General features: G+C 42.8%; 1 protein-coding gene across 1 annotated transcript; it reads left to right on the top strand.

The window, feature by feature from the left end:
* Positions 1 to 23,156, top strand: C9H1orf141 (chromosome 9 C1orf141 homolog). Its single transcript, XM_025185622.3, has 11 exons — positions 1 to 140; positions 1,943 to 2,093; positions 2,670 to 3,016; positions 5,333 to 5,431; positions 7,555 to 7,724; positions 11,781 to 11,893; positions 13,369 to 13,478; positions 15,328 to 15,478; positions 16,349 to 16,457; positions 18,338 to 18,533; positions 20,919 to 23,156. The coding sequence occupies exons 4-11, from the start codon at positions 5,351 to 5,353 to the stop codon at positions 21,969 to 21,971; spliced, it is 1,983 nt and encodes a 660-aa protein (XP_025041407.2). The 5' UTR covers positions 1 to 140; positions 1,943 to 2,093; positions 2,670 to 3,016; positions 5,333 to 5,350; the 3' UTR covers positions 21,972 to 23,156.
* The last annotated feature ends 3,891 nt before the right edge of the window (positions 23,157 to 27,047 follow it).

Below are 27,047 nucleotides of genomic sequence, written 5' to 3'. Positions count from 1 at the left end.
GGCAGAATGGGGAAAGGAGTGCAGAGGCCAAATGAGTGAGCTGCATCTCCACACCATGTGCACGCTGTCTGTCTGGAGCAGACCATGGGAGCTCAGAGCAGCTCTGCAGGTGGGCTAGGGGGCCCTGAAGATCTTTTCTGGTAAGTGCCACAGCAAGAGAAGGGAACTGCAGGGGAGGTAGAAGAAGTGGAGACTGTGTGGAACAACACAGTCAGGGGAGTCCCTGAGATGCCCAGAGAAGCAACAAGAATTGGTGGAGAGGCAACAGCCTTGGGGTTAGACACGAAGAGAAGCAACAGGACTCAGGTGTCGAGGAGGGGGAAGGCAGATTTGTGGGGAAACAGTGTGTGGCCACAGGAGTGAAGAAGTGATGGGAAGACAAGAGGGGAGAAGCAGCAGGGTGCTGGAACTACGGGTACTGAGGATAGTAACAAACACCAGATAGGTGGTTTCTGTTATTGGCCCTCCACCCTAAAAATTGCTCCAGCACCCTTGTGCAGGAGGGGGAGAAACAGGGAAAGGAAGGATAGGAGAGATTAGGAGGAGCAGTAGTTCAGTTTCACTTTCTGTAAAAGGGGTAAATACCTGCCCTGCTAGGCATGTTGTGAAGCACTCTCAAGATCTGTAAAAGCAGCGGCGGATGTAGGGCAGGGCGAGTGGGGCGGCTGCCCCAGGCCCCGCGCTTCAATAGGCCCCGCGCACATGCCCCGTGCATGCTACTTCCGGTCGGCTGCTGCCGAGGCGCATGCATGAAATGCTACTTCCAGTCAGCTGCTGCCAAGGGGCATGCATGAAACGCTACGTCCAGTCGGCTGCTGCCGAGGTGCATTTGTGAAACTCTGCTTCCGGTTGGCTGCTGCTGAGGTGCATGCGCAAAACTACTTCTGGTCGGCTGCTGCCGAGGCGCTTGCGCGAAATTGTGCTGCCCTGGGCCCCGCAGCGCTGCCCTAGGCCCCGCAAAATTATCATCCGCCCCTGTGTAAAAGTGTGTTGAGTTTCTTGGATAGAAGATGCCAGGTGTGATATGTGTGATTGCCCTGTGCCCACTGGAATAGATTAGCCTGCTCTTCCCTTTGCTGATATCCCATAGCTGACAATGAGTGTCATTTGACCAGTACTGAACAGATTTTAACTGAAAATGCAGACATGGGTAAACAGTATTCAGCAGCCGCTCAGAAGAGAACAGCTATCTGTACATGCAGGTTAAACCTGGCTCTGCACCAGTTAAGCTGCATTCATAGTGAACACACACTGTCAGCCTCAACATGTTTTTTGATTGTACCCTGTGGCTCTAGAATAACAGGATACAGGTGTGCATGTGACCTCATTGTGCCTACTGGCAAGGCTGTTGTTTGAAAGGTGTATGATTAACTGGAATACCGTCAGATTTTTTTAAAACAATGGATTAGAGATTTCAGACACTATGATTGTCGTTAATTCATCCAGACACTTCTGGTTTTACAATCACATTTTCCAGTTTAAAAATAAGTTTACTCTAACTTATTCCAGTGTAAAAGACTTACACAGACAGGGGGAACCAACTCACTATCTAACCATACAGAGAAGTCAATGAAGCAGGTTACAGAAGTGCACACAATAAACTCAAAAAATCAGAACAATCACTAGATTTTTTTTCTAACCTCTTTTGGAGCTGGTAATCTAAGGTTGGACTTTTAACTGCAGACTACAAAACCCCCAAATGTTATGTTTTTAAATTGTGCTACCCCATTCAATATATATGCTTCATACCATGTCTGTTTTTACTGTTGCTTAAAGTATATTATCTCATTGTCTCAACTGGAGATGTAGATGAATATACAGTTGACTTTTCTAAGTTGCTGTAGATACACACACAAAGGTTTCTATGGAGCTTGGATATGTTTGGTACAATGTGCTGGCTCTCTCTATCCTTGTCTCTCTTTCTCTCTCCTCTCATTGGCAGGCGTTTTGTATAACACAAAAGACGTAACTTTTCAGCTGTTGCCACAGTTCAGAGCTGAGGCTGCACCATGGCATATGTCTGTACTACTTCAGCCTCAGCCCCCCTTCAGGAAAGTACTTAAGAACATGCTTACCTTGGAAAGAATTTCAAGGTACTTGAACTACATGCTTGGCAATGCTCAGGTCATGACAAGCTATTGCTTCCCTCAGAACAAGAATTGCTTCATCATGCTGGAGCAATTCTCCAGAGTCTCATTGTTTTAAAATTTGTGCATGGGGATGGGTATGTTAAACTGATCATATTTCTCTTCATACTACAAGAGGGATCAAATGTTGCCATTTTGAAACCCTTAGCCCTTGTGGCTCTTTTGCTGTTGCTGTTGCAAGCTGGGTACTGTGTGTTCAAAAATTCAGAGACACTAAGCCTGATTTATAGAGGTACATGTTCATTCCATCTGAAAATGAGGCCGCAACCATTTATTGTGCTATCAGTCCATGTTGCCTAGTGGTCAGTGCATGGAGAATCCTGGAGGCCTGTGGTCTATTCACTGCTCTGCCAGTGCTTCTTTGTGTAGCCTTGGGCAACTCATCTAACCTTTCTATCTTGGTTCCACCATTGGTCGTATGAAGACAACAGTAACTTCTGAGGATTAATCTCTGTAAAGTGCTTTAAGCATGTGAATTGCAATCTATCAACTAAACAATATTTTATTATTATTGTCATACAGGCCTCCTGTAAATTCTACTATTGGTCAAGGAGCATCTCTCCCTTCCCTTCCCTGACCCCTTCCATCCCCCAGAGCCCCATAAATAACCCTTCTTTTCCCCTGTCCCTGTCTCATGAAGCTTCTCACCATGGAAGCCTCATTCAATTTGTCTCACTGAACTTGGGCTTCGCTGCTGCAGCATGTTGTAGTACAAGTGCAGGGCGGGCGGTTACACAACACGAGAGTGTGAACCTGGATGAAACCTTCGGAGGACACTTGCTAACCACACTGCACACAGAAGGCCTGTGGAAATCTGCAGCTGAGGGAGCCGCAGCGGGGCCCAGCCGTACCTCATCATCTGGGCTGTTGTGAGTCTTTGCAGTTTTCTCTTTCCATCAGCAAAGCCAGACTGCAACTGTATGTCAGCTACTGCAGAAGCCAGGGTGGGCTGGCAAAGTCGGGCTCGACCACAGCAGGATGAGCTTTGAGAAGGAGTGATCCTGGACGCAAAGCATAAATTGACCCCCCCCTCCCCCCCCCCTCCCACCATGGAAGTCAGGAAGGAATTCACACTCCATCACTCCCCTTCACAGACAGCAAACCCAGCACTGCAGTCAGACAGGGAGAGTAGGAGGCTCTTTGCCTTCCTTGGAAACATTTAACATTGGATACACTCAGGCTTTGCCTATGCTTCTAACATTAAAGTGCAGCTGCACAGGCCTTTAAAGTGAAAGTGTGGCCAGTAAGAGTGCTGGACAGGACAGAGCTCTTTCATTTACACTGGTGCTTTACAGCACTGGAACTCACTGCACTCGGGGGGACGTGTGTTCTTTCACTAGCCAGAAAGCTGCAGTGTAAGAAAAGTGGCAGTGCAGATTTAGCCTCAGAAACAGGCGGTTGGGTTAAATAGACCTGAATCAGATCCAATATGGCAAACTCTATGTTCCTATGCAGAAAATGACACGCTAAGAAAATGTTGTTTGTGCCCTTTTTCTTGTTGGGTTTTGATGTATGAAAAATACCTGGTTTTAAAATACTTTGTTTTTCAGCTTCTGCTTATCTTTACATTACACATTCAGACATTGTCTATTCGGTCTTTTCTGGAAGACCCTATGGACTACTGGAGAAACTAGTAGGACAATGACATCACCAGAACTTGTAGAATTGATACCTTAGCATTTGAGAGTGTGAGGGTGTTTAAAAGTCTGGTTTTGTTTTTTGTTAATATGTATATAACAAAGAGCAGGGACACCAGTGGGAGAAAAGACCTCTTTGTTAAGGAATCAGCATTCCCTCTCTTTTACTGAAAGACTAAGAGTTCCATGTCTTGCAGCATTGTGGACCTACAAGGAGACTTCCAGCAAAAGCAGGAGAGACAAAAATATATTGCCAGTATTTCTGAGAATAGCAAGCAGGAAATAATCTTCATACATCATGACATTTTTTAAAAGGAAAATATCCCCTACACTCCCTTTTCCTCTTTGCACCTCGCCTTTAATGTCTTTGGCTATTTACCACTCCCTCCCCTGCAGATTTCACATTGGAAACCCAATCAGGAGCTAATACAGCTCATACGCTGCATAACTTCACCCTAGGGCTGCATCTAGACTGGCATGATTTTGCGCAAATACTTTTAACGGAAAAATTTTTCCGTTAAAAGTATTTGCGCAAGAGAGCGTCTATACTGGCATGTGCCTTTGCGCAAAAGATTTGCTTTTGCACAAAAGCATCCGTGCCAGTGTAGACGCTCTCTTGTGCAAGAAAGCTCCGATGGTCTTTTTAGCCATCGGGCTTTCTTGCGCAAGAAATTAACTTGGCTGTCTACACTGGCCCTCTTGCTCAAGAATACTTGTGCAAGAGGGCTTATCCCTGAGCGGGAGCCTCAGAATATTTGTGCAGGAACCACTGATTTTGGACAGTACAAAGTCAGTGTTCTTGCGCAAATACTTGCGGCTAGTGTAGATAGGTGGCAAGATTTTGCGCAAAAGCACATGCTTTTGCACAAAATCTTGCCAGTCTAGATGCACCCTAGGTGTTTCCTGCTAGGGCACGGGCAGGAGCATGTGAATTATGGCCCATGGGCCAGATCTGGCACAACAAACCTCTGAATCTGGCCTACCACCATCCTACAGCCCAGCGGGAAGGCTCCCTGCCCACTGAGCCCCTCCCTGCATGCTCTCTGTGTGCTGCACGCCCTTAAGAGTGGGCTTTGCCCACAGTCCCAGCACAATTTCCCAGCTCCCATTGGCTGGAAAACTCCTACACTCCTGCCCCAGGTCACAACCACCGCCCAGACCTTGCATGCCCTCTTCCAGGTCAGAATCTTCTCCTGCACCCAAACTCCCTTCCAGACCCCAACTCCCACTCTGCACCCAACCTTTATTCCAGACTCTGTACCTCCTTCATTAATATCATAGAAGAGTTCAGCCTTTGACCATTTACCAAATTCTTGGAATGGCTCCCCCATCAAAAATGATTGCATACCTCTGTGCTAGGGGATAACATGACCCTTAACAAAGTGATAGGACAGCATTATTATCCATGGATTGTTCTCCATTACATTGCCACAAAGTTCCCGAAGCACCACAAAGAGGTTTTAAAAGTTTATAGCATGAAAGTAACCATTTTTCTAAAATCATTGTTTTATTATCATAATTAGTTTATTTTCTTATATCGTATTTTAGGAAGTTTGTTTAGGAAAAATGACCCAGAGACTCTTAGGAAAACTTGATGCTCTGGAACAATATTCACGCAAAAGACTGGCCAGACATGGAAAAATTGAAGTAAGTATGGAGCAAATCAAAATCATATGAAGGATAGACACACCTGTAGTCAGCTTTGAAAGAACTGTTAATTGAGTTATGCCAGCACCTATTCACTACTGTGATTTGCACCATATAATTAATATAAAAGATAGATGGATGAGACAGATGGAACTGATTTGTGTCTGACTGATGATTATTCCAGATAACAAAGGAATACTGATAAAGTGAGGAGGTCATCTAACAGATGAGAAAAGAGCATTAGAAGTGTGGTGGGATGTATCAAGCATTTGGCACCCCCTGCTGGAGGCCTGGCCATTGGTGTACACTGTCCAAATAAGGCACCTTTTGGTGGGAAATAGTGAGAGAGGCCACCTCGGATCAGCAGCAAGCAGAACCAATGAAAATTAGCCCTCCAGGAGCTAGAAGCTTTGAGAGGACCCAGCAGGTGTGATGTTTTGAAGCTGTAGGCTGCAGGGATCAGTGAGAAGTGATCATTTTGAAAAGAACCTCCTGCCCACTGGCATAACCTCACATGCATCCCATGCCAATGGCTGCTTTTCAGACCATACGGCCGCAAGAGGCCAATCATGTGACTGAATCTGCATACTCTTTATTAAAAAAATTAATGTGGATTTGGATTTGCAGAGTGCTGCCAAGGAGAAGTAGCCCATAACCCTTGCCACCGCCACACACGTGCCAGGTAGCCCCCCCCCCAACATACCTTCCCTTACTTCCTATGGGCACCAGCCCTCCCATTCTTGTCCATGGCAGCTTCACAAGTCTCCAACTGACCTGTGTGAAAGGGATCGTGTGGGGCTCAGGCTACAAGCAAGATGTCTGTGCCACAGGCAGCTGTGTGGTGCGACTGTGACTGGGAACAAGCTGAGGGATACAAAGTACATGGGAGGCTGCCTTAAAAAAGCCAAACAGTGTGAAAATCTCACAGCATCCAATCCTTGGGGTTAGATCCATAATTTGGGACATGACACTGCCATGAACTTTAAAGATGAGAACGTGCAGCAGGTGCTAAGTTTTGATGCATTAATAATATAACCATAGGAGTAGTTCGGGTTTATTTTTATCTCTTTCATAAAGTAGCAGTGGGTTAAGCTTGTTTTTAGGAGCTGACTTTTGCTTATTTTTCTGAACTGACCTGCCCACTCCCAGGAGCCAGCCCGGCACTGAGTGAAATTCTTGGTTGAACTAGTTAAGGGCACTTTTATATCATGAAATTTAAAACCTAGGTGGCCGCTGGCCATCTTGAGTTACATATCCGTTTACTGCTGTAAAAATTAAGGCATGCTTGCCTTGCGGGGTGCCCCACTGGCTCAGAGGGGCCAGTGACAAAAAGCCAATGGAGCATTTGACCACAGAGCACCTGTTAACACATCTACCACAATACTAGTATTTGCACACCAACTCCCCCTCTCTTTTGTCATGTACTTTGCCTCACCAAATTGTCTGGCTTCATAATATGTTCTTTGCCAGAATTCTAGCAAAATGATTTTCTGTAGCAAAAGTTAGGGTAACCAATATATAGCAGTAATCTCTGTCAACAACTGGATTGCATTGTAGTTAAATGCAAAAGACATTTTAAAGTGCATTTAATCTCCGAGTGATTATGTCAAATGGTAGTTTCATATTAGCAGATCCACTTGCCTTCTGAGACAAAGATAAATTAATAAAATAATCCAGGTTTTACTGCTTTGACTCATGTTGGCTTTAAATTCAGTTACTTAATTGCAGGAAGCGATAACAATAGCTGGTGGGTCACAAACTTGGGTGCATCTACACAGCGGCGCTATTTCAGGATACTTCCGGTATCCCAAAATAACATTTTCTGCAACTTGACAGCACGCCCATTATTTTGAAATAGCTTTCGAAATAACAGGTGCACTATTCCAATGTCCCTGTAAACTTTATTCCATGAGGATAAAGGGATGTTTTGGAATAGCGTTCTTTTTCTAAATTAATTCAAAATAAGCTATGAAATTTGCATAGCTCAAATTTCTTAGCTTATTTCAAGCTAAGGGTACAGTGCAGATGCATCCAAAAGTTAGTAATATTTCACATCATAGAAACAAACATATTGCACAAACACATTGACCCATTAAGGCCATATATATTGTATTTTGTTGCAGAGCCCGGGTCTTGGGAAATTGCAGTTGAAACCATTTGTGACAACTCCATTGACATTTGAATTTAAGGAGGATTATGAGATACCAAGTGCTAGAACAACAAATATTTCCAGGTCTAAACCTGCTCAGCAATTTTCAGAAGATGAACAGTTCTTCAGACATCAGCAGATAAGGTGACCTTTATTTTTGTGTATGTGTGTGGTTTTGTGTTATTTTTAGTTTGGCTTCCAACCCAGAGGTTAGAGAGGTTATAAATATTGTAAAAATACTATTCCTATTCATCTTATACATCAGTTTATTCTCAGCACAATTAAATGTAAGTTGTTACAACTATCTTGTTTGTATGATTTACCATTTTAAATAGTAATTGTTCATGTCAAAGGCGTTATCATTAGGAAAAACGTACAATAAAAGGATTCAGATAAGAAATTGCAGAACTGTTAGCTGTGGTGTGTAACTTATCTCTTAAATCAACCATTGAACCCGATAACTGGACAGTAGCTAATATAACATCTGGTTTTTTAAAAAGCTCCAGAGGTGATTCTGGCAATTACAGACTGTAGACCTAACTTCACTGAACTGGGTGACTCGATGATAAAATGGTAGATACAATTCAATACTGATAAATCCAGAGTACTGTAACACACACTGGAAAACATATTTTCAACTATACACACAAAATGATGAGGTCTAAATTAGCTATTACCACTCAAGAAAGATCTTGGGGTGATTGTGGCTAGATCTCTGAAAATATTTCAAGACACAGTCCAAATAAATAAGCTAACAAAGGGTATGTCTACACTACAAAGTTAATTGAACTAACAGCCATTAGTTCGAATTAACTTTCATAGGCACTACACATGCAAACCGCTAGTTCGAACTTAATTCGAACTAGCGGCGCGCTTAATTCAAACTAGGTAAACCTCATTCTACGAGGACTAACGCCTAGTTCGAATTAAGTAGTTCGAATTAAGGGCTGTGTAGCCACTTAATTCGAACTAGTTGGAGGCTAGCCCTCCCCAGCTTGCCCTGGTGGCCACTCTGGGCCAAGCCAGGGAAACTTTTCTGCCCCCCTCATGGCCCTGGAGCCCTTAAAGGGCCACGGTCTGGCTCCGGTGCCCATGCCAGATGCAAGCCTGACAGCACCCATCCAGCAGACCCTGCTCCTGGCACGGCACGAGCCAGCCACCCAGCCCTCCGCCTCTTCCCAGGACCAAGCTGGCAGCTCCCAGGAGCCTGCCCGGGGCCGCAAAAGGCAGGCACCCGCCTGGTCTAGTGCAGAGATCATGGACCTCATTCAGGTTTGGGGGGAGGCCTCCAACGTCCACAATCTCCGCAGTAGGCAAAGGAAAGTGGCCGTCTAGGGCAGGATAGCTGCCAGCCTGGCCACCAAAGGCCACATACGAACCCAGGAGCAGGTTTGCATGAAAATCAAGTTGGTCCAGTGAGACCCCCAACCCTGATCCCTGAGCTTAGAACATAAGAACATAAGAACGGCCGTACTGGGTCAGACCAAAGGTCCATCTAGCCCAGTAGCCTGTCTGCCGACAGCGGCCAACACCAGCTACCCTGGAGGGGATGGACCAAAGACAATGACCAAGCCATTTGTCTCGTGCCATCCATCTCCAGCCTTCCACAAACAGAGGCCAGGGACACCGTTCCTACCTCCTGGCTAATAGTCTATGGACCCAACCTTCATGACTTTATCTAACTTCTCTTTAAACTCTGTTATAGTTCTAGCCTTCACAGCGTCCTGCGGCAAGGAGTTCCACAGGTTGACTATTTGCTTTGTGAAGAAGAACTTTCTTTTATTAGTTTGAAACCTGCTACCCATTCATTTCATTTGGTGTCCTGTAGTCCTTATATTATGGGAACTAATGAAGAACTTTTCTTTATGCACCCTCTCCACACCACTCATGATTTTATATACCTCTATCATATCACCCTTCCGTCTCCTCTTTTCTAAGCTGAAAAATCCCAGTCTCTTTAGCCTCTCTTCATATGGAACCTGTTCCAAACCCCTAATCATTTTAGTTGCCCTTTTCTGAATCCTTTCCAAGGCCAAAACATCTTTTTCGAGGTGAGGAGACCACATCTGTACACAGTACTGAAGATATGGCGTACCATAGTTTTATACTTCCCCTCCTCCTTCTTCCCCTGGCTTCCCCCTTCCAGCTCCCTCCTCCCAGGTTTCCCCCTCCCCTCTCCCACCCTCTCTTCCCGTCTTCCACCTCCTTTTCCCAGTCTCCCCAGAGGTTAATCTCCCCCCCCCCCAAGTTTTGTTAAATAAAGAGAGTTTCTGTTTTTGAACACACATGTCCATTATTTTTTACATCAGGAAGGGGGGCTAGGGAGGGGTAAGTGGAAGGAGATGAGGGAGGAATGGGTCACGAGCCCCCGATGGGGAGGACTGGGGTGGCTCTGCAGGCTCCTCGGGGTGGAAGCTCTCTTGCAGGGCTTCCTGAATCCTGAGAGCCCCCCAATTAACCCCCCACCCCCACCGGATGGCAGCCTGCGGAAAGTGCAGCCAGGCTGATGATCGAGTGCTGTGATGTGCTGAGTGTAGGCACTCAGGGCACTCCAAGACAGGACTGCTTGCTGTCCCTCATCGAGGTAGACAAGCAAGCGGGGAACCCTGAGAACTGTCTGTCTGGGGTGGGGGTCGGGTCCCTTTAAGCACAGCCCTCGGCTAACCTGAGGCAGCAGCTCCACACTCTAAGTCTTAACCTGATGCCCTGCCTTAACTTCGGTTCAGGGTCCACTCAATATGGACATGCTAGTTCGAATTAGCAAAACGCTAATTTGAATTAGTTTTTAGGTCTAGATGCACTAATTCGAATTAGCTTAGTTCGAATTAACTGATTTGAATTAAGTTAGTTCGAATTAGTGCTGTAGTATAGACATACCCAAAGTTAGGAACAATTAGTAAAGGGATAGATAAAATAAAAACAGAAAATACAATGCTGCTGTATAAAATGCATGGTACATCCACACCTTGAATACTGCATGCAATTTTTGTTGCCTCATCTAAAAAAAATATTCAGAGAAGAGCAACAAAAATGATTAGGGATATGCAAGAGCTTCTGTACAAGGAGTGATTAAAAAGAGTGTACAGGGACTTTACAGGTTAGCAAAGGTTTGACTAAAGGAGGTTATAACAGAAGTCTATAAAATCATCAGTGGTGTGGAGAAAGTGAACAGGGAAGTGTTATTTACCACTTCACATGATAAATCAGCTGGGGGATTAAATTAATAGGCAGCAGGTTTAAAACAAAGGAAGCAGTTCACGGTCAACCTGTGGAACTTACTTCCAAGGGATCTTGTGAACTATAGCTTGGTTCAAAAAGAATTAGATAAATTCATGGAGGATAGATCCATCCAAGGCTATTAGTCCAATGGTTTGAGAAGCATCCCCATTCTTTGGGTGTCCCTAAATATTTGACTGCCAGAAGCTAGAACTGGACAAATGAAAGACCAGTCAAAATAACTCTGTTCTGTTCATTCCCTCTGGAGCATGTGGCATTGGCCACTGTCAATGACAGGATACTGGGCAAGATGGACCCTTGGACTGACCCACTATAGCCATTCATAATGTTTATGTTTATATTCCCTGCTAATTGGCAGAGAGGGGCAGTGAAAAATCCAATCTGTACTTTGAACATTCTCAAATTTGGAGGCATTGTGCTTCTGACCATTGCTTCTGCCACTGAAATATAACATTAAGTAAAATCATTTTAATGTCCTCCCAGTTCTCAGCACCATTGACAAAGATTAATTTAATGGAAATTCTCTTCCAGATTCAAGACTCGTGGGGCAGCTGCTACAGTCTGTATAGTGCATATTAGAATAGGATGCTCTAAAGTAGCAGAATTGTGTTAGACTGCCATGGGAGCAATTTCAAAAGTACTAGGGCTTGTACTGGGCGCCTTCTGTTCCCATTAATTTCAGTTATAGTTCAAATGCTCAGCATCTTTCAGGATTAACCTCCAGAACAAATACACAAAATGATAGAGCCCAGCCTAACGTTTTGGACCTAGAGCTGCCACTCGTAAGTGCTAAATTTTGTTAATTCCATTATGTCTCATCAGTTGAGGAGACAACCTATATTTTGCAATATCAGCCAAAGTTGCACACTTATGTCACCCTTTCCAACCTGTTTCACTTTTTTTTAGTCAGTTGTTGGTCATGAATGGCTATAAAATGTACAACTTTGATTTTTGTCCTTTCAGGCTTAAATCCGTGGTGCCAAAACTGGCAGCTAGAAAGAGTCACTCTGGAAAACTAACTGCAAGGCCATTTAGTGCTCCAGATGTCTTGCAAGCTAAAGCATGTAATCAGAAAGGTACTTCTTTATGTAACCCTTGGCTACTGCTAATTCTGACATACAAGTTCTTTTACGTTGTTTAGCTATTGTGTAAAACGTTGTACACAAAGTATTGACATTCCATGGCACATTTCTAAAAGCATGGCAGGGGTGGGCAAATTCTGGCCCACAAGGCTAGTCCCTGGAAGGCGACCACCTCCATGTTTACCGGTGCCTCTGCAGATATCGGAGGATTGCTGCTCTGGTTGGCCACGAATCACCATTCATAGCTAATACGAGCAGTGGGAAGTGGCGTCCTGGTCCCCAAAGCTTCCTGCCACTCACGTTGGCCGCAAACAGTGATTTGTGGCCAACCAGAGCTGCGATCATCCGATACCTGTGGAGACGCAGGTAAATATATCAGCAGCCCACCAGGGACTAACTGTGTGGGCTGCCAATTTTTTATTGCCCACCCCGCGTGAGTACTATTGCAGCCTGTCTACACTAAACGAGGTCTTCACTAGCCAAAAAGGTGTGTTTTTACATCGAGATAGTTAGTTAACTTGATGGAAAAAATGCATGTTCTCTTACAGTGAGGCCATCGCAAAAGAAAATGGCTGGTTGCAAGAAACAATTTGTTTGGATATGTTGAGCTTACAGTACTTGTGCAGGTCCTTGCATCTACGTGCAACAGCCATCTCAGATAAAAGTGATGACTGTACATGTGGGAGAACATCTTCAGCTCAGATAGGGTTGTACCAGTACATTGTGAAAAGGAAACCACAAATGTTGCAGCAGTACTGGCTCAGCTAGTTCTCCTAACCTGTCCTGCAGTACAGTGTCTTGTGCTAGGAAATGACCAAAAAGCTCTTGCTTCTGGAGACTGCTGGGCATGGTTAGATATGTGTTCCAGGCAGGCCTTCTGACAAAGGGGGCACAAAGAGGGCAGTTGACCCACAGCCTGGCGATTCAAAGGGGCCCTACTGTGACAGTGGTGGTGGCCCGAGCTCCGGCTCTTTAAATTGCCACCAGAGCACCAGTCCACATGCTCTAAACAGCTTTGAGGGCTGAGGTAGGAAGCCCAATGCCTTGCTCCAGGCAGCAATGATGGATGGCTGCCCTGCCCCTTCTGCCTGAGGCCCTGCCCCCTTTGAGGCACAAAGCCCCTACTCCCACCTTGCCCAGGGGCCTGCAGAAACAGTTGGCCCCCCTGGCTTTAGGAATCTCAGAATGTGCTGATATAACTACAGGTGCAGGGAGTGCTACATGTGGATGAGTAAGAATGGTTCTGTTTAAAAAAATAGCATTTCAGGGTAAACCTGCTACATGGTTGCAAACATAAGCAATGGAGCAAACCATTATATGCAATCACTGTCCCTTCAGCAGTTTCCTTGATTGATGTGTCTGCTTATTTTAATGATTAATCCACCTCTAATGAAACCTATTAATTTAAAATACTGCACTATAATAATCTCATCAAATTATTCCTGTTTTCATATGTATCCTTTTTATAGACAATCTCCACATGTTAAAAGAAGGTTTTATTTCATTAAAACTAAACCAAAAAGAAAAACCTGTTAATCTTAGAACAAAAGTTCACAGAAGACCAAAATGGAAGACAGAGGTAAATTCCACTCTCAGCTTAACCCAAAACTACTAATTAATACACTCCATAGTATCTTAACTCTAACCAGATTTACAAATGCTTTAAAATTGATACAAATTTCTTCAGGGATGTTTTACAGTGTCTTTTTAGGGTCTGGAAAGAGAGGATCTCTGTTTGGGGCAGAATTCCTTTTCTGGTTGTAATCTGAATATCCATGAAAATGAGAGAGTTCTTTTCTCTTAAAAAAATACTAACCACAATTTTTTTCTAGCAAAACATACATTTTTTCAAACTTCTTCAACATCTGTTGGTCCATGGCTATGTTCCCTTTTGCAAAAATTAAACATTTTTTTGTATAATTTAGCATACCAAATTTGATGTCATTTAGAATAAATGGAAAAATAAAATCATTATAAGATGAGACAATAATGGGGAAAGTTCTGAGCTTCATGTTCATATCGTATAACTATCAACTGTAAACTCAGGGAAGAGACCAGTGCTTAAAAATACTTTGCTGGAATGGAACTTGACACAATAAACGAACATGTGACCGAGTGGCTAGTTGGCACAGACATTCCTGGAATAGATGCTTCTCATGCAGGCAAACCACATTAATATAACACAAGCTGCATACATCAAAGGGAAAAATGTTAAGGTGGATCAGACAGCCAAAAATATGCCAGTGGAACAAATTACAAGTGGAAAAAATCAGTCTTCTTCCTACTGTGAACTACAACAAATTTCTTCTATTTCTTGTAATGAACAGTTATAGCTTTTATTATTAATCATGTTTATTACAGCAGTGCTGAAGGGCCAACCAAGAATGGGGCTTTCTTGTGCATGTTGCTTATTTATAGGGTCCTTCTCTGAGATGCTTATAGACAGACAGAGGGTGGGGAAAAGGGGCAAAACACACAAGCTGGAATATGAACCAACAGATGGCGATAACTGAGACATTCGCCATTTTGGGTGGCAGGGTTTAGTTAGGAGGGGATGAGCCAACATGAAAGAAAAGGGAAGGAGGTGTGGAACATGGCAGGGGAGAAGAAGTAAAAGGGGAACATGTGGAGTTTTGCTTTGTTATTTAACATAGTTATAACCCTTTGTGGCTAAGCAGATTCTGATTGGCATAGACAGATCTTTTTCTTACCCTGCTGAGTCATAACAACCAGTGCCTGCTCTCAGAACTCTGATATATGCAAGGATTTTCCTTCAGGGTGAAGGCCACATCCCAACTGCAGATGTGCATCAGCACATAGTTAAAGAATACGGTAACATTACGCTAACAGCTATAACAGTGGTATCTAAGCTGCCACACCTTATCCTTATAATTAAAAGACTAATATCAGTGGTAATCTGCAGTATCTATTGGCAAAAAATGACTTTTTAATAGCCACCATTATACTATGCCCACGTAAACATGTAATATTGTGGATTGTTTTGTTAGGTAGGCAGTGTTTGCTCACATTTCTGAGCCTAACACCTGGCCCTAAAATGTGAAATCTACAAAACTTAACTGAGACCCACATTGTGTGCATACTTGCTTTATATTGGGCAGTCAGATTCTGTCATGAGCTTTGTATAAATGGTTACACAATGATCCCGTACAGCAATTCCTGGGTTCTTATTTATAATTTAAGTGTCTGAACTCTGTCATTTTACAACAAACGCTACATTTTCTAATCTTTTTGTTGTTGTTGTTCAGTTTCTAAAGTTTTATGCTTTAAATGCATGGATCATTTAAAGATTCTGACATACCATTTACCTTGAAGATCCTTTAAAAGTTTCCATGTTAGGGTTACAGTTGTAAGGGTGGCTCATTACAAATATCTGATGTTCATATGTACAAATACTTTCCGATATCCAGGTTGAAAATGTTCTGAAGCTGGATGCCCTCTGTCAGCAAGACAGCCAAGCCCATTTACCATCTACTCTTGACCATATGGACATTTCTCATTGGTGCCCTCCTAAAAATGCCAGTAACCAGAATGAAGAATCATTTCTAACAGCATTAAAGGGTAAGAATCAGTGAAAGCCTTATGTAGCTACAGTTAAAGAAAATTGGAGATTCACCAATACCACTGCAATGCATTAGAATTAGAAGGAAAGTTTTTCTTGGAGAAATTATCTGAGAGAGTGGGGTACAAGGACTCATCCTGCTTAAATGGGCTGTTAAATGTGCATTATTCTAACTTATTTAAGTGTTTCCCTATCATATAATCTCTTCAATTTACATTTTTCTTTATTTATTTTTCTTACATTAGTCATGGTCATGTGACATTAAAATATCATCTCCTCTGAGAAGTTACTTTATAAAAATGCTATCCTGAGGTTCACTTTTCTTGTGTTTCTAATGCTTCCATATTAAACCTGCTCCGTTTACATGTAAATGTTTATTTTTCTGTCTGCTTGACTGGCAACATCAGCCTGAGATCTAAAAATTCAAATGTAGCTATTTCCAGTTTGTGCATCAACATCATTAGAAAATGTTCTGTGGGGCAAGTATTTTTTAGTTTTAATAAAATAAAATAAAATAAAATAAAATAAAATAAAAACTGAATTTTAGTAATGTGCAGTGTACCCTGAGATGGGGAATGCTACATGACCTGCCACACTTCTGCTGTCATTTTGGATCCTTTGTTCTGAAGAAGGAATCCTTTTGGATGTATTGTTCCTGCAGCACCAACTGCCAGGAGATGCCCACTCTGCAAAGCTATAGGCTAGGATCAGTTAGTTTAGCGCACTGATGTGGTTTGTTGAGGATCCCCTGTGCACTTTATAAAGCCCAATGTCTATTATATTTTCCAACACCATCCAGTGAGAAGTAACTTTTGTCTCCCTTATTTGCACATCTATATATCATGTATAAAAACTCACTGTCTTTTCAGGGGACAAGATAGCGCAATACAGTATTTATGGGGAAGCTGGCAAATTCATTGCTCAACAGCTAGAGAGAGACAACACAATCAGAGTCTGTGTAAATGGTTTGAAAGAAAGGTAATTGCTGACAGACTGTAAATATTACTGCAAATCTATGTTGAATTTCTTTCTGAATGACCCACTGTGTGGCATCCCAGTCGTCAATAACTGGCCTTACTACTTGGTTAGATCTCATAAGACAAGCAAGTTAGGTCTGGGCAGTCGCAGGAGTGGAGAACTTCAAGGAGTGCCTAGAATAATGAAGGAAGTGGAACTAGCAATGATGCTAAGGAGCACTATGCTTCTTAAAGTGCATCTTTATTGTAAAGCTTAAAAGACAAGTCTTGCTGGTCACTAAAGGTCACTTTAGCAAAGAAAGAGCCATTACCCTGGGACAAGACTACATCCCTTTTTCGGAAAAGGGATGTAAATTAGACGTATCGCAATTGCTAATGAAGCGGGGATTTAAAGCTCCCCCGCTTCATTAGCATAAAAATGGCTGCTGCTTTTTTTCCGCACAGAGCTTTGAATTTAGGGATAAGGGATCTTTCATAAAAGGCTTTATTTTCCGCAAGATCAGCGTCTAGACTGGCGCTTTTTTCCGACAAAGCTCTGTGCGGAAAAGAAGCGGTAGCCATTTTTATGCTAATGAAGCGGGGGAGATTTAAATCCCCGCTTCATTAGCAATTGCGATACGTCTAATTTACATCCCTTTTCCGAAAAAGGGATGTAGTCTAGACGTAGCCTGGGAGTGATTGCATTCTGCCTACTTATGTTGCCCCTGCAGTTTCACCTGGCTATGGTAGTCATCCCTTTTCCTCAACTATTGCATAGGGTTGCTGTGTACTGTCAAGCTTAGACCCCATTGAGACCGGACAGCCCAGAAGTGAGGAGCTGGTTTTGCTTTATGTGCCAGAACGATGGGCAGCCTTTGATGATTAAAGAGGAAGGCAAAGAAGGAGTTAGATCAGGTGACCCACCTCCACTGCCCATGTTTAATGTGTGTAGTGGGCCATGCGATACCATCATGGAGGTAGTTAGCATGACAGTTCTGCAGCTCATGGCTTGAGTCAGAATGGGGTCAGAAGGTCGTGCCAGACCCTGCTGGACCTTATAGGTAATGGTGGACCTTGTTGCATGACATACAATGTCTCTGAGCTTGAGTGGGAGTCTTTGGACCCCATTGAGCTGTGCCCCCAGAAGGGCTCAGTGATATCCCATGGTAGGACAATGGTGCAATCAGGTCACAGATAGGAGCAGGTGGTGGCTACAAAAGGCTTGTGTTTATTAGATAGTGCTGTGGTAAGAACCCTTTAGCCACAAATGAGCTCAGCACCGATATTCATATCACAATGGGAATGCTGGGCATGGAGCTCTTTTTGAAACTCTGTCCGTGCATTTCCACACAGCCTGTTTCTTTCTCCTTTTTGCAGCCTGATATTAGGCAATGCTCATGATGAGCCAAATCTTCAGGAAAAACTGTCTGCCCTGGAGCTGGAGATAGAATTTCCAGCTCAGATAGCACCGGCTTTGATCAGCACATACCCCCACCAAAATACTAATTGCTAAATGGAGCAGTCCCACTGAATGGCCCTCCCTGAACCTTCTCCCCTGCAGGCACCATTCGCCCATGAACACAGTACACTAAAAATGGCAGCATAGCCACAACAGTGCAGATGGGGTGAGAGGCTAAGTACCTAGAGCCTGGGATAGGATAATATTCAGGGCAGCAAGTCCATTCACTGTGTTTAAACTGCCATTTTAGCGCACTAGTTCAATCAAAGCTAGTACGTGCACATCATCCCAAGCTGGGAATTACACTTCCAGCATGAAGTGGAGTCATACCCCAAGCTGAATGCCCATACCTGCTTTTAAAACATTGCTGTCTGAACATGTTTCAGGTAAGAAGCAGCTATCTGCATCATTGCCTGTTTAACTGTAGCCTTCTTTATTTTAAGAAACGAAGCTTCTCTGAAAGAAAGTGTTCTTGATCTTGAAGAAACAAAAAGTACGAATAATTTTCATGTAACTAAATCTGCTTCAGAAGAAAAGAAAAATCTCGTCTCCTTGAGTATTGAAGATGAAATGGAAAAAACAAATGCTAAAATAATCAGCGTGGGCGCTCCAAAACCAAAATCTCCCAGGCCAGTGGTGGTAATGTCCTGTTTATACCATCCCTGTTGTGTTTGGTAAAGTTTATAAAAGGTCTTTTATGCTAGTACCTGCTGCTAGTAAAGGAATATTCTATTTTGAAATAAGACCAGACTTCTGAACCCTTGAGATTCCTGCAATAAGAGCTTCCTATTTCATTATTCATATTTGGAATAGTACATAGAGTGTAACTTTTAGCACCCTAGATCAGTAGTACTCAACTAGGGATACATGCAGAGCTCTCCTTACCCATATGCAGAATATGCAGCTCTGTAGAACACCTGAAAATTTGGGACACCACTGGGTCTTAATGTCCACCCACTCACCTCTTCCTATCCCTGTTCTGTGGCTCTGTTTCCTCCAGAGAGAATCCAGTTAACTTAAAAGTGAAAAAGCCTGTCAGAGCTATTAGCTGCACACTGAACCTGTGAAAGAGCCTTTCAACTGTAATGAAGCCATTTAACAAGCATTTGCCAACCCCATGTATAGGCTGTCTGTTTCTGAATTTACTGTGTTAGTCTACAGGACCTTTGTTTTAAAATATTTCATAAGTGTGTTGCTGAAAATTATAAAATCACGTCTATAAAAACATCATCATTCTCCCCTCCCTGGGTGGCTGTTGGGCATAGGGGAAACAATTTACTACTACTATGTAGGGCCTCATAAGTTCTAAGGATAGCCCGGGATATATGTAGCCCTGGGGATACACTGAGGTCTTCCAGAGGTCATATCAGCTCATCTAGCTCAACAGGCTACGTAAAAAGCACTAGCAAAGTCAGTACAAACCCAAATATCATACAATGACTCGTTTATATTATTCTGTATACTATACACAGAAATGGAAGTACAGTATTTACATTCCAGTTTATTTTATAATTATATGGTCAAAATTAGAAAGTAAGGCATTGTCCAGTAATAAGCATGCTGAATCCTTATATTTCTATGCCTGATTTTGTAAGCAAGTAGTTTTTAAGTGAGGTCACATTTTGAGGCATGGAAGAAAAATCAGATACCTGCAAGAGGTACAGCAGTCTGGAAAGATTCAGAGTCACTGCCCTTCATCATATTTCAAATAGGGATGTAATAGCATAGAGGATTAAATGATTAACCGATAAGCAAAAGCTTATTGGTTAATGCTATTGACTACATGCATCCCCCCTCGACAGTACGTTTTTTAGAGGGCTGGCTAGCAGCATGGCTCAGTCTCAGTTGGCTCTGGGTCCCCAGAGCTACCCCTGCTGCAGTTCTGCAATAAAAGTAATCTAGAAGCCAGGTAGTCTGGCTCAGTCCCACATATTTTGGGCAACTACACAATTAATTAATTACATGCTTCTTAACATCCTTAATTTCGAACACATTAGCTTCTGGCTAGTTTCCTAGGCTCTCAGTTGGAATGTTGTCTGAGGAGAAGGGAGTGCTGTTTTTAGCTCCCAAAGAAGAGGGTAAATTAGGACTCTTGGAAGGAGTCAACCTAGTTCTATTTCCTCTGCTCCCCTTTCCAGTAATCTTGACATGATCTGCAGCCAGTTCTTGCTTAGTTTGCAAACTGGCAGGGTGAGAGAAGAGACATCTATTGGGATCTGGTGATGGGGAGGAACTGGCTTAGAGCTAGCAACAGAGGAGAGTGAGAAAGTGGTGCAGGTTGGGGGTGGGCGCTGGACATGGAGAGCTGCACATTCTAGCACTCTACAATAGATGAGAGGCTTTTTGAGAGAGAAGGGAGCAGGGCCCACAGATGGGGAAGGAGATGATGAATTTGTGATGACTAGTCATTCTAGTCCCTCAGTAAAGAGGAATAATGACAAATACATTCATAATGCTTTAAGGCTCCAGATTTCATGATTAATTTTAAGATCTACTAAAATGCAATTTGTGGTTTATATTGGTAATTGAACTGTGGTCTGACTAGACTTCTCCAGGGTTGAAGTTTGAGATTAGCTTGTATCATGCGTGTCCTGAATAAACTTTAGCCCTGGAGCCTGAATTCACTTACTGGACTTACTGGCTATTTTTTCAGACATATTTAAAGATTTTTTTAAACAACCCAGAAAACAAAACTCTGGAGGTCTTTCCTTCCCATGGGAGCTCTATGTATCCCTTTTTGCTTTTACTACAGTTTTCTGAATAGTTGTATATGGATACTCATGGTCTACCTGAGCTGGAAACAAATGTCAATCATTTATAATACATTGTAGTGCCATATAATAAGCTGTATTTATCGTGAATTTCAGCACTATGTGACTGTTAATGTGATGTCTAAGTATATTATCTGATCTGAGCCTATTTATTTCTGCATCTTCGACATATTCTTGGACTTTTTTAAGTAAACACCTTAGAACTATATGAAAGAAGTGAGAAAACTTAAGTTCAATTTCTTTTTTTCTACAGAAAGTGAGTGAAACATACCCCATCATTTATGCTGAAGAAGGATATATGCAAAACTTTATTTTGAAGAGGTGGCTGCGTTTACATGGAAATAAAGTGTCTTGTGACTTAGAAAATGAAAATGATGAGGTACAAACAAATCCAAATTCAGTTTTACAAAACAACTTTGATTATGCCCTGGCCTTATCTGGAAAGGAAGAAAAGAGTACTTTTAATGTAACTGCTAAGGGGAATAAAAAGCTAAAAAGAACATTATCTGGGAAACAAAAAATCAATATTCATATTTTATCTCCAGATGGAAAAAGTAAAAGCATAAAAAATTCACAGAAGGAAAAAATTCTTGTTCAGAAAATAGCTGGTAGCTTTCATGATGCTGAAGTACCAATCAGTAAGCTCATATCAAAAGACAGGAATGTTTCAGCAACAAAGGCTGAATGTAATCCTGATGGCCTTGTTATATTTGGAGTAAACCCAAAAGCTGCAGCACACCAATCCACTAAAATAAATGCAGCAACTGTTGCTAAATTTCATGGTTCTTACAGAAAACCACTGTTCACAGTCTCCCAGCTTCAAAAAAAAGGCAGGCTGGCTGATTCATCACAGTTGGATTATATATCCATAACAAAACCTATTAAAATACATGACTGCCCAAATGTCAATTCACAATCATTTCACAAAATCTCATATGATCATTGGGAAAACAAAAGCATTATTCAACCTGCAGTTTGTTTTAAGAAAAACCCTCTGCCTAGTGACAATAATGAAGAAATCGCTGAAGTAACCAAATCTGCCAGGTGTTCTCAGCCAGCTTTCAGCAAGGAAGAAAAATCAACTGCGATAAAGCTAAATAATGAGTATTGCACAGACAATAGGAAAAGCCAAGAATGGGTTAATACTGTGGAATTCTGGAGCACTAGCAGATCTTCAGCATTACTGAAAGATTCATATGCAATGCCAGGCAGCAGTCCTGAGATCAAAAAAGCAATGCTACCTGAATGCCTGGCATCATTACCTGTTAACTTCAATCATCCAATTATTAGTATACCAACCGCATAATGTCATGCCTCAGAATTCAAGATAAAAAAAGTTCAAGCTGAATTTACAGATGATACTGATACTCCAAAGGACACTAGTCACTCCAATTAACTGATGGTATATCTATTGATTGACTGTCATAGATACATGGGATCGATCCATTTCTGAAATAAATGCATCTGCCAATCAAGATGTTATGATAATTTTTGTCAGAACAGCTATTATTTTTTACATGAACGTATGTAAACCATGAGATATTTGCCACTGTAATTAATTATGACATAGCAGTTATAAAGGGATGTGTGTCTCTTAAAATTAATTGATAGGCCTTTATAAACCTTTATTCAATGGTTTTATTAGACCCGCATACAAAACATTAAACTCTTGTTTCAAGCACAGAAATTATTTATTTTCCTGAATACATTTGCTTTTGAACATTTTAATACATTAAGATAGTTCTTTATTTTTAAATACAAAGAGAAATTATATTTAGAGTGTTATCTACCTTTCTTTCTTAATATACCACGTAGATTTTAAAGTCTTACAACTTCTAGTACTATGAATCATATTGCTTATGATCTATGTTGTACACATCAAGATTCTAGCCAAGTTCTCCCTTGCAATTTTAATAAAAGTGTATTTAGTGGAATGTGGCTTTTAATATTTAGCAATATTGGATTAGGCTGAAATTCTCCATAAAGTACATTTTTGACAATACACATAAACTAATGACTACGTGCATAACCTATTTTCAGCTAATATTAAATCACGGGCACTTAAAAAGAAGAAAGGGGCTTTCAGCAGGATAAATTGTCTCCATATGGGAAGTGTTTTGAACTGAAATAAATACAGGAGATTTTCCTCATGCTGTTTAGAAGATATTTTACTAGATGAATCTAAATTTACACATTATATTCAGCCTGGTAATTTGAACGTCTGACTAGATATGCAGTTTCACTCTTACTACTTTTTCAGTAAGCAACATGCAAGACCCCACACTTCCAATCGGTAGGTGCCTAAACAGTGATGCAAGTCCATGGGTCCTTGGCTTTAACTCATTACATTGCTAGAGTATATACAACATGGCTGAGCATGTACTTTGGTTTCTGAACTGAGCTGATGTGTTTGTATATGTGAACACTGTATTTGTAATGCTTTTCCTAGAAATGAAATTACTGAGGAAAATAAATGTTTATGTTGGGGTCATTTTGTCTTTTTTTTTAAATTTCCACACAGCTCCTCCCCACAACAAGCATGTCGCTGACCTGTGCAACCTTTCTTGTAAAATGACAAAGTAGCAAAGTTCATGTTCCTTTTGACATTGCTGCATCAAAGAGACAGCCAACTGTGTAGGCTCCAAAATGTACCTTTGTCTGCCCCATATCCCTGTTGGCTTTTTATGTATTTTTTAAAAATATGGACTTATTTTTGTAAATGTGGCTGGATCACCAATGAATGCCCGAATGGAGACAGCTTCCACCCATGCAAATCCTTCCTCTTGCCCGGTATAATCCTTCCATCCACCAGCACATTACATGTCACCCCAGCTCTCACTATAACCCCAGCACCTTTGCAGACTTCATGTGGCAGGTGAGATGAAGGCAGCTGGGAGTCTTTGGGAGTTAACCAGCTGGTGAGCATCTCTGGGGCACATCTGTCTTATCGCCGTTGATTAGCTGTGGGGAGTGAAAGAAGAGTATATCCCATGCTGGGAGCTCTTGGTAGGACTGGGCTGGTTGCCATTGCCCTGCAGGTAGATGAGTTTTTACCTGTTTTCTAGCAGAGCTCTCTGATGTGACTGAAGAGCAGTTTTGATTGGGTAGGCCAGTGATTAGAGTGAATTTCAACTGTTTGTAGAGCCAAGGCTGCCTGTGGGTGGGTAAGGCAAAGGCAGCTGGGAAACAAAGGCAATTAGTGAGCTGCTGAAGAAAGGGAGGTAAGTTGTGTGTAGTTTTCTGGCACTTGTAGCCAAAATAAGGCACATGGTGTGCTGCCAACATCACTGATAGCTTTTCCTCTGCCTGCAATTGTGGGGGCCCTCTGCCAAAGAGACTTCTACCTAGGGTCTGGTCTCGACTTGCTAGGAATGCAGCCTGCCAATGAAAGCCAGGCAGAGGGAATCCTTTGGTGGGAGAGGTATCCCTCGGGGAGCAGGTAAGAGCGACAGGAGGAAAAGACTCACCAGTATTTAATCCACGAGCATGGAGGAGGCTAGGTGATTTGGATGATGATAGTGAGACCAGAGTAGGAAGGAGAACTGGCTGCTTGCTGGAGTGGAGACTAGCTGCTGGCCACCTTGGGCAGCAAACAGTACTCCACTCAGATTCCCCCTATGCATTGAGATGAAGAACTATTATGTTGTAGTGGCAACCGGAGGTAAGGAACAGATCCCAATGTCTGAGGAAGAATCTTCTCCAAAAGCTGGGAGGCTCAGGGCCACTCTACCCAAGAAGAGGAGGTGTAGGATGCTGATGGTCAGGGACTCCCTTCTGAGAGGAATGGAGGCATCCATCTGCTGACCTGATATGATGTCCTGGGGCATGTGCTGCCTGCCTAGAGGCTGAAATGTTGCACAAAGCTTACCAAGGTTCAGCCAACCCTCTGACCACTACACCATGCTGCTTATCCAGGTATGACCCTGAGAAGATCAGCAGTGACAGAGTTGTGATCGCACTCATCACACCATGCTGGAGATGAATGCATGGCTGTGTAGATGGTGTCAATGGGTCGGCTTTGGCTTCCTTGGCCACATGTTGCTGTTTCAGAAAGAAAGTCTGCTTGGAAAGATGGGGTCCACCTGACCATGGAGGAAAAGAATATCTTTGCATGCCAACTTACCAACGTAGTGAGGAGAGCTATAAACCATGTTCCAAGAGAGCAGGCAAATATAGAAAAGGTGACCGTAACAGAGACCTTGATTTGGAGGGGGGACATGGAAAATTATAATGGGGTCAACAAGAGGGAAATCACGGGGGGGAATCTGCTTGACATCTTAGATGTTTATACACAAATGCAAGGAAGATGGGGAATACACAGGAAGAACTGGAAGTATCAGCCCATCAGCCTTCTTGATGTCATCTATTCACTTTCCTTCTCCACCAAGCAGCAGACCTACACTTTTCATTGTCTTTTCCTTGCTCCTACTGTATTTAAAGAACATCTTCTTATTCCCTTTTATGTTCCTTGTTAGTTGTAACTCAGTGTATTAGACTATTTTGCTTTTGCCCTACATTTTTGTGGTGTTCTGTACTCCTCATTAGCAATTTGTCCATGCTTCTACTTTTTATGAGATTCCTTTTTGATTTCCAGGTCATTAAAAAGACCCTGATGGAGACATACAGGTTGAAACTTGCTAAACCAGGATTCTCTGTATCGGCAACATCTGTGGTCCGGCACAGATGTTGCAGGATTAAAGTGTCCCAGTGAAGAACCAGCAGCAAGGAGCACTGCCTGCAGTGAGCTGCTGGTGGAGCCACACAGTGCATGGCAGTGGAGCTGAGCAGTGGGGCTGGAAGACCCAGCTGAGCAGTGGGGCTGGAAGGCAGTGGCTATCCTGCAGGTTTGGGAGCTGCCAAAGCAGCACCGGCAGGGTGTGGTAGCCATGCAGGGTCTGGATTTGCCGTGTGTGGCTATCCAGCAGGGCCCAGCACCACGGCACGTGGCTGCCCAGTGGGGTTGGCAGTGTAGCAAAGCCAACAGTAGGTAGGGAACTGGCTGGGAGGCCAGTGGGCCAGGCCAATTCGAGTCAGTGGCAGGGGAATCAGAAATGACTTCCCCTTATCCAGGAGTGGCTCAAGGCGGGCTGCAGCAGCAGTCCTTAGTTTGGATTAACTGTTACTCCTCCTGCAATGAGGTGTAACAGTTAATCCGAACTAAGGATTTAGTTTGGATTAACTTTTGACTGCTGTGTGTAGCCACGGGCAGTCAGTTTGAACTATGGGCTTCATTTGTAAGTTTGAGTGCCTACATTAGCCACCCTAGTTCGAACTAGGGGGCTAGTGTAGTCACACCCTTAGATATTTATAATCAGAAGATAGGTGAGGTCCCAGAGGATTGCAGAAGGGCAAACTTAATACTTCTCTTTATTTCTCTTTTTAATGATGACCCTGGGAATTACAAACCAGTCAGCCTAACTTTGATGCACAGAAAAATACTGTAACAGATTATCAATTTGTAAATACTTATGGGCAGGGCTCGACAAACTGCACGCACAGTTTGGGGCTGGCAAGCGGCTTTCGCCGCCGTTTGTGAAGCCCTGCCTATGGGACATAATGTTATAGGAAATAGCCAGCAGATTTGTCAAGAACAAATCATGCTGAATCAACCTAATTTCCTTCTTTATCAGGGTTACCTGCACTCCTTGGGAGAAGGAGTAGATGTGATATATTTCCGTTTTAGTAAAGCTGTTGACACAGTCCTATGACATTCTTATACAAACTAGGCAAATAAGGTCTAGATGAATCTACTATATGGTTGGTACGCAACTGTTGAAAAAGATCACACACAGAGTACTTATCAATCATTTGCTGTCAAACTGGTAGGGCTTATCTAGTAGGGTCCCAGGCATCAGTCCTGGATCTGGTACTAGTCAAAATATATTAATGACTTGGATAATGGTGGAGGAGAAATTATGCTTATAAAATGTGCAGATGATACCATTTTGCGAGAGGTTGAGCATGATTAGAATATAAAATAATCTTGACCAATGAGTCTGCATTCAAGATGAAAATCAGTGAACATAAGTCAGGGGTGGGCAATAACTTTTTGCTGTGGGCCACTTCAAAAATTTGTTAGTTATTTTTTAAAGTGGCCACGGGCCGCAATGGAAGGGGCAGGGCCTCAAATGGAAGGGGTGGGCTAGGATGCTTCTGGGCTTCCACACCCCCATGATTTGTGTGGAGGTGGGGAGCCTCTTTGCCCCCACGTCCCACCCATGCCCCTGGCTGTGGGAGGAGGCTTCCTGTGCTCTCCCTGAGGCTGTGTCCAGACTCAGGGTTTTTTTCGGGAAAAGTAGCCTTTTTCCGAAAAAACTTCACCTGCGTCTAGACTGCAGCCGCGTTCTTTCGAAATTAAATCGAAAGAACGCGGCTTTTCTTT

Source organism: Pelodiscus sinensis, chromosome 9, assembly GCF_052426305.1.
Source record: "Pelodiscus sinensis isolate ZL-2025 chromosome 9, ASM5242630v1, whole genome shotgun sequence".
NCBI classification, from domain to species: domain Eukaryota; kingdom Metazoa; phylum Chordata; order Testudines; family Trionychidae; genus Pelodiscus; species Pelodiscus sinensis.
Note: the sequence above shows the minus strand (reverse complement) of the source record. Positions and strands in the feature narration are given on the sequence as shown.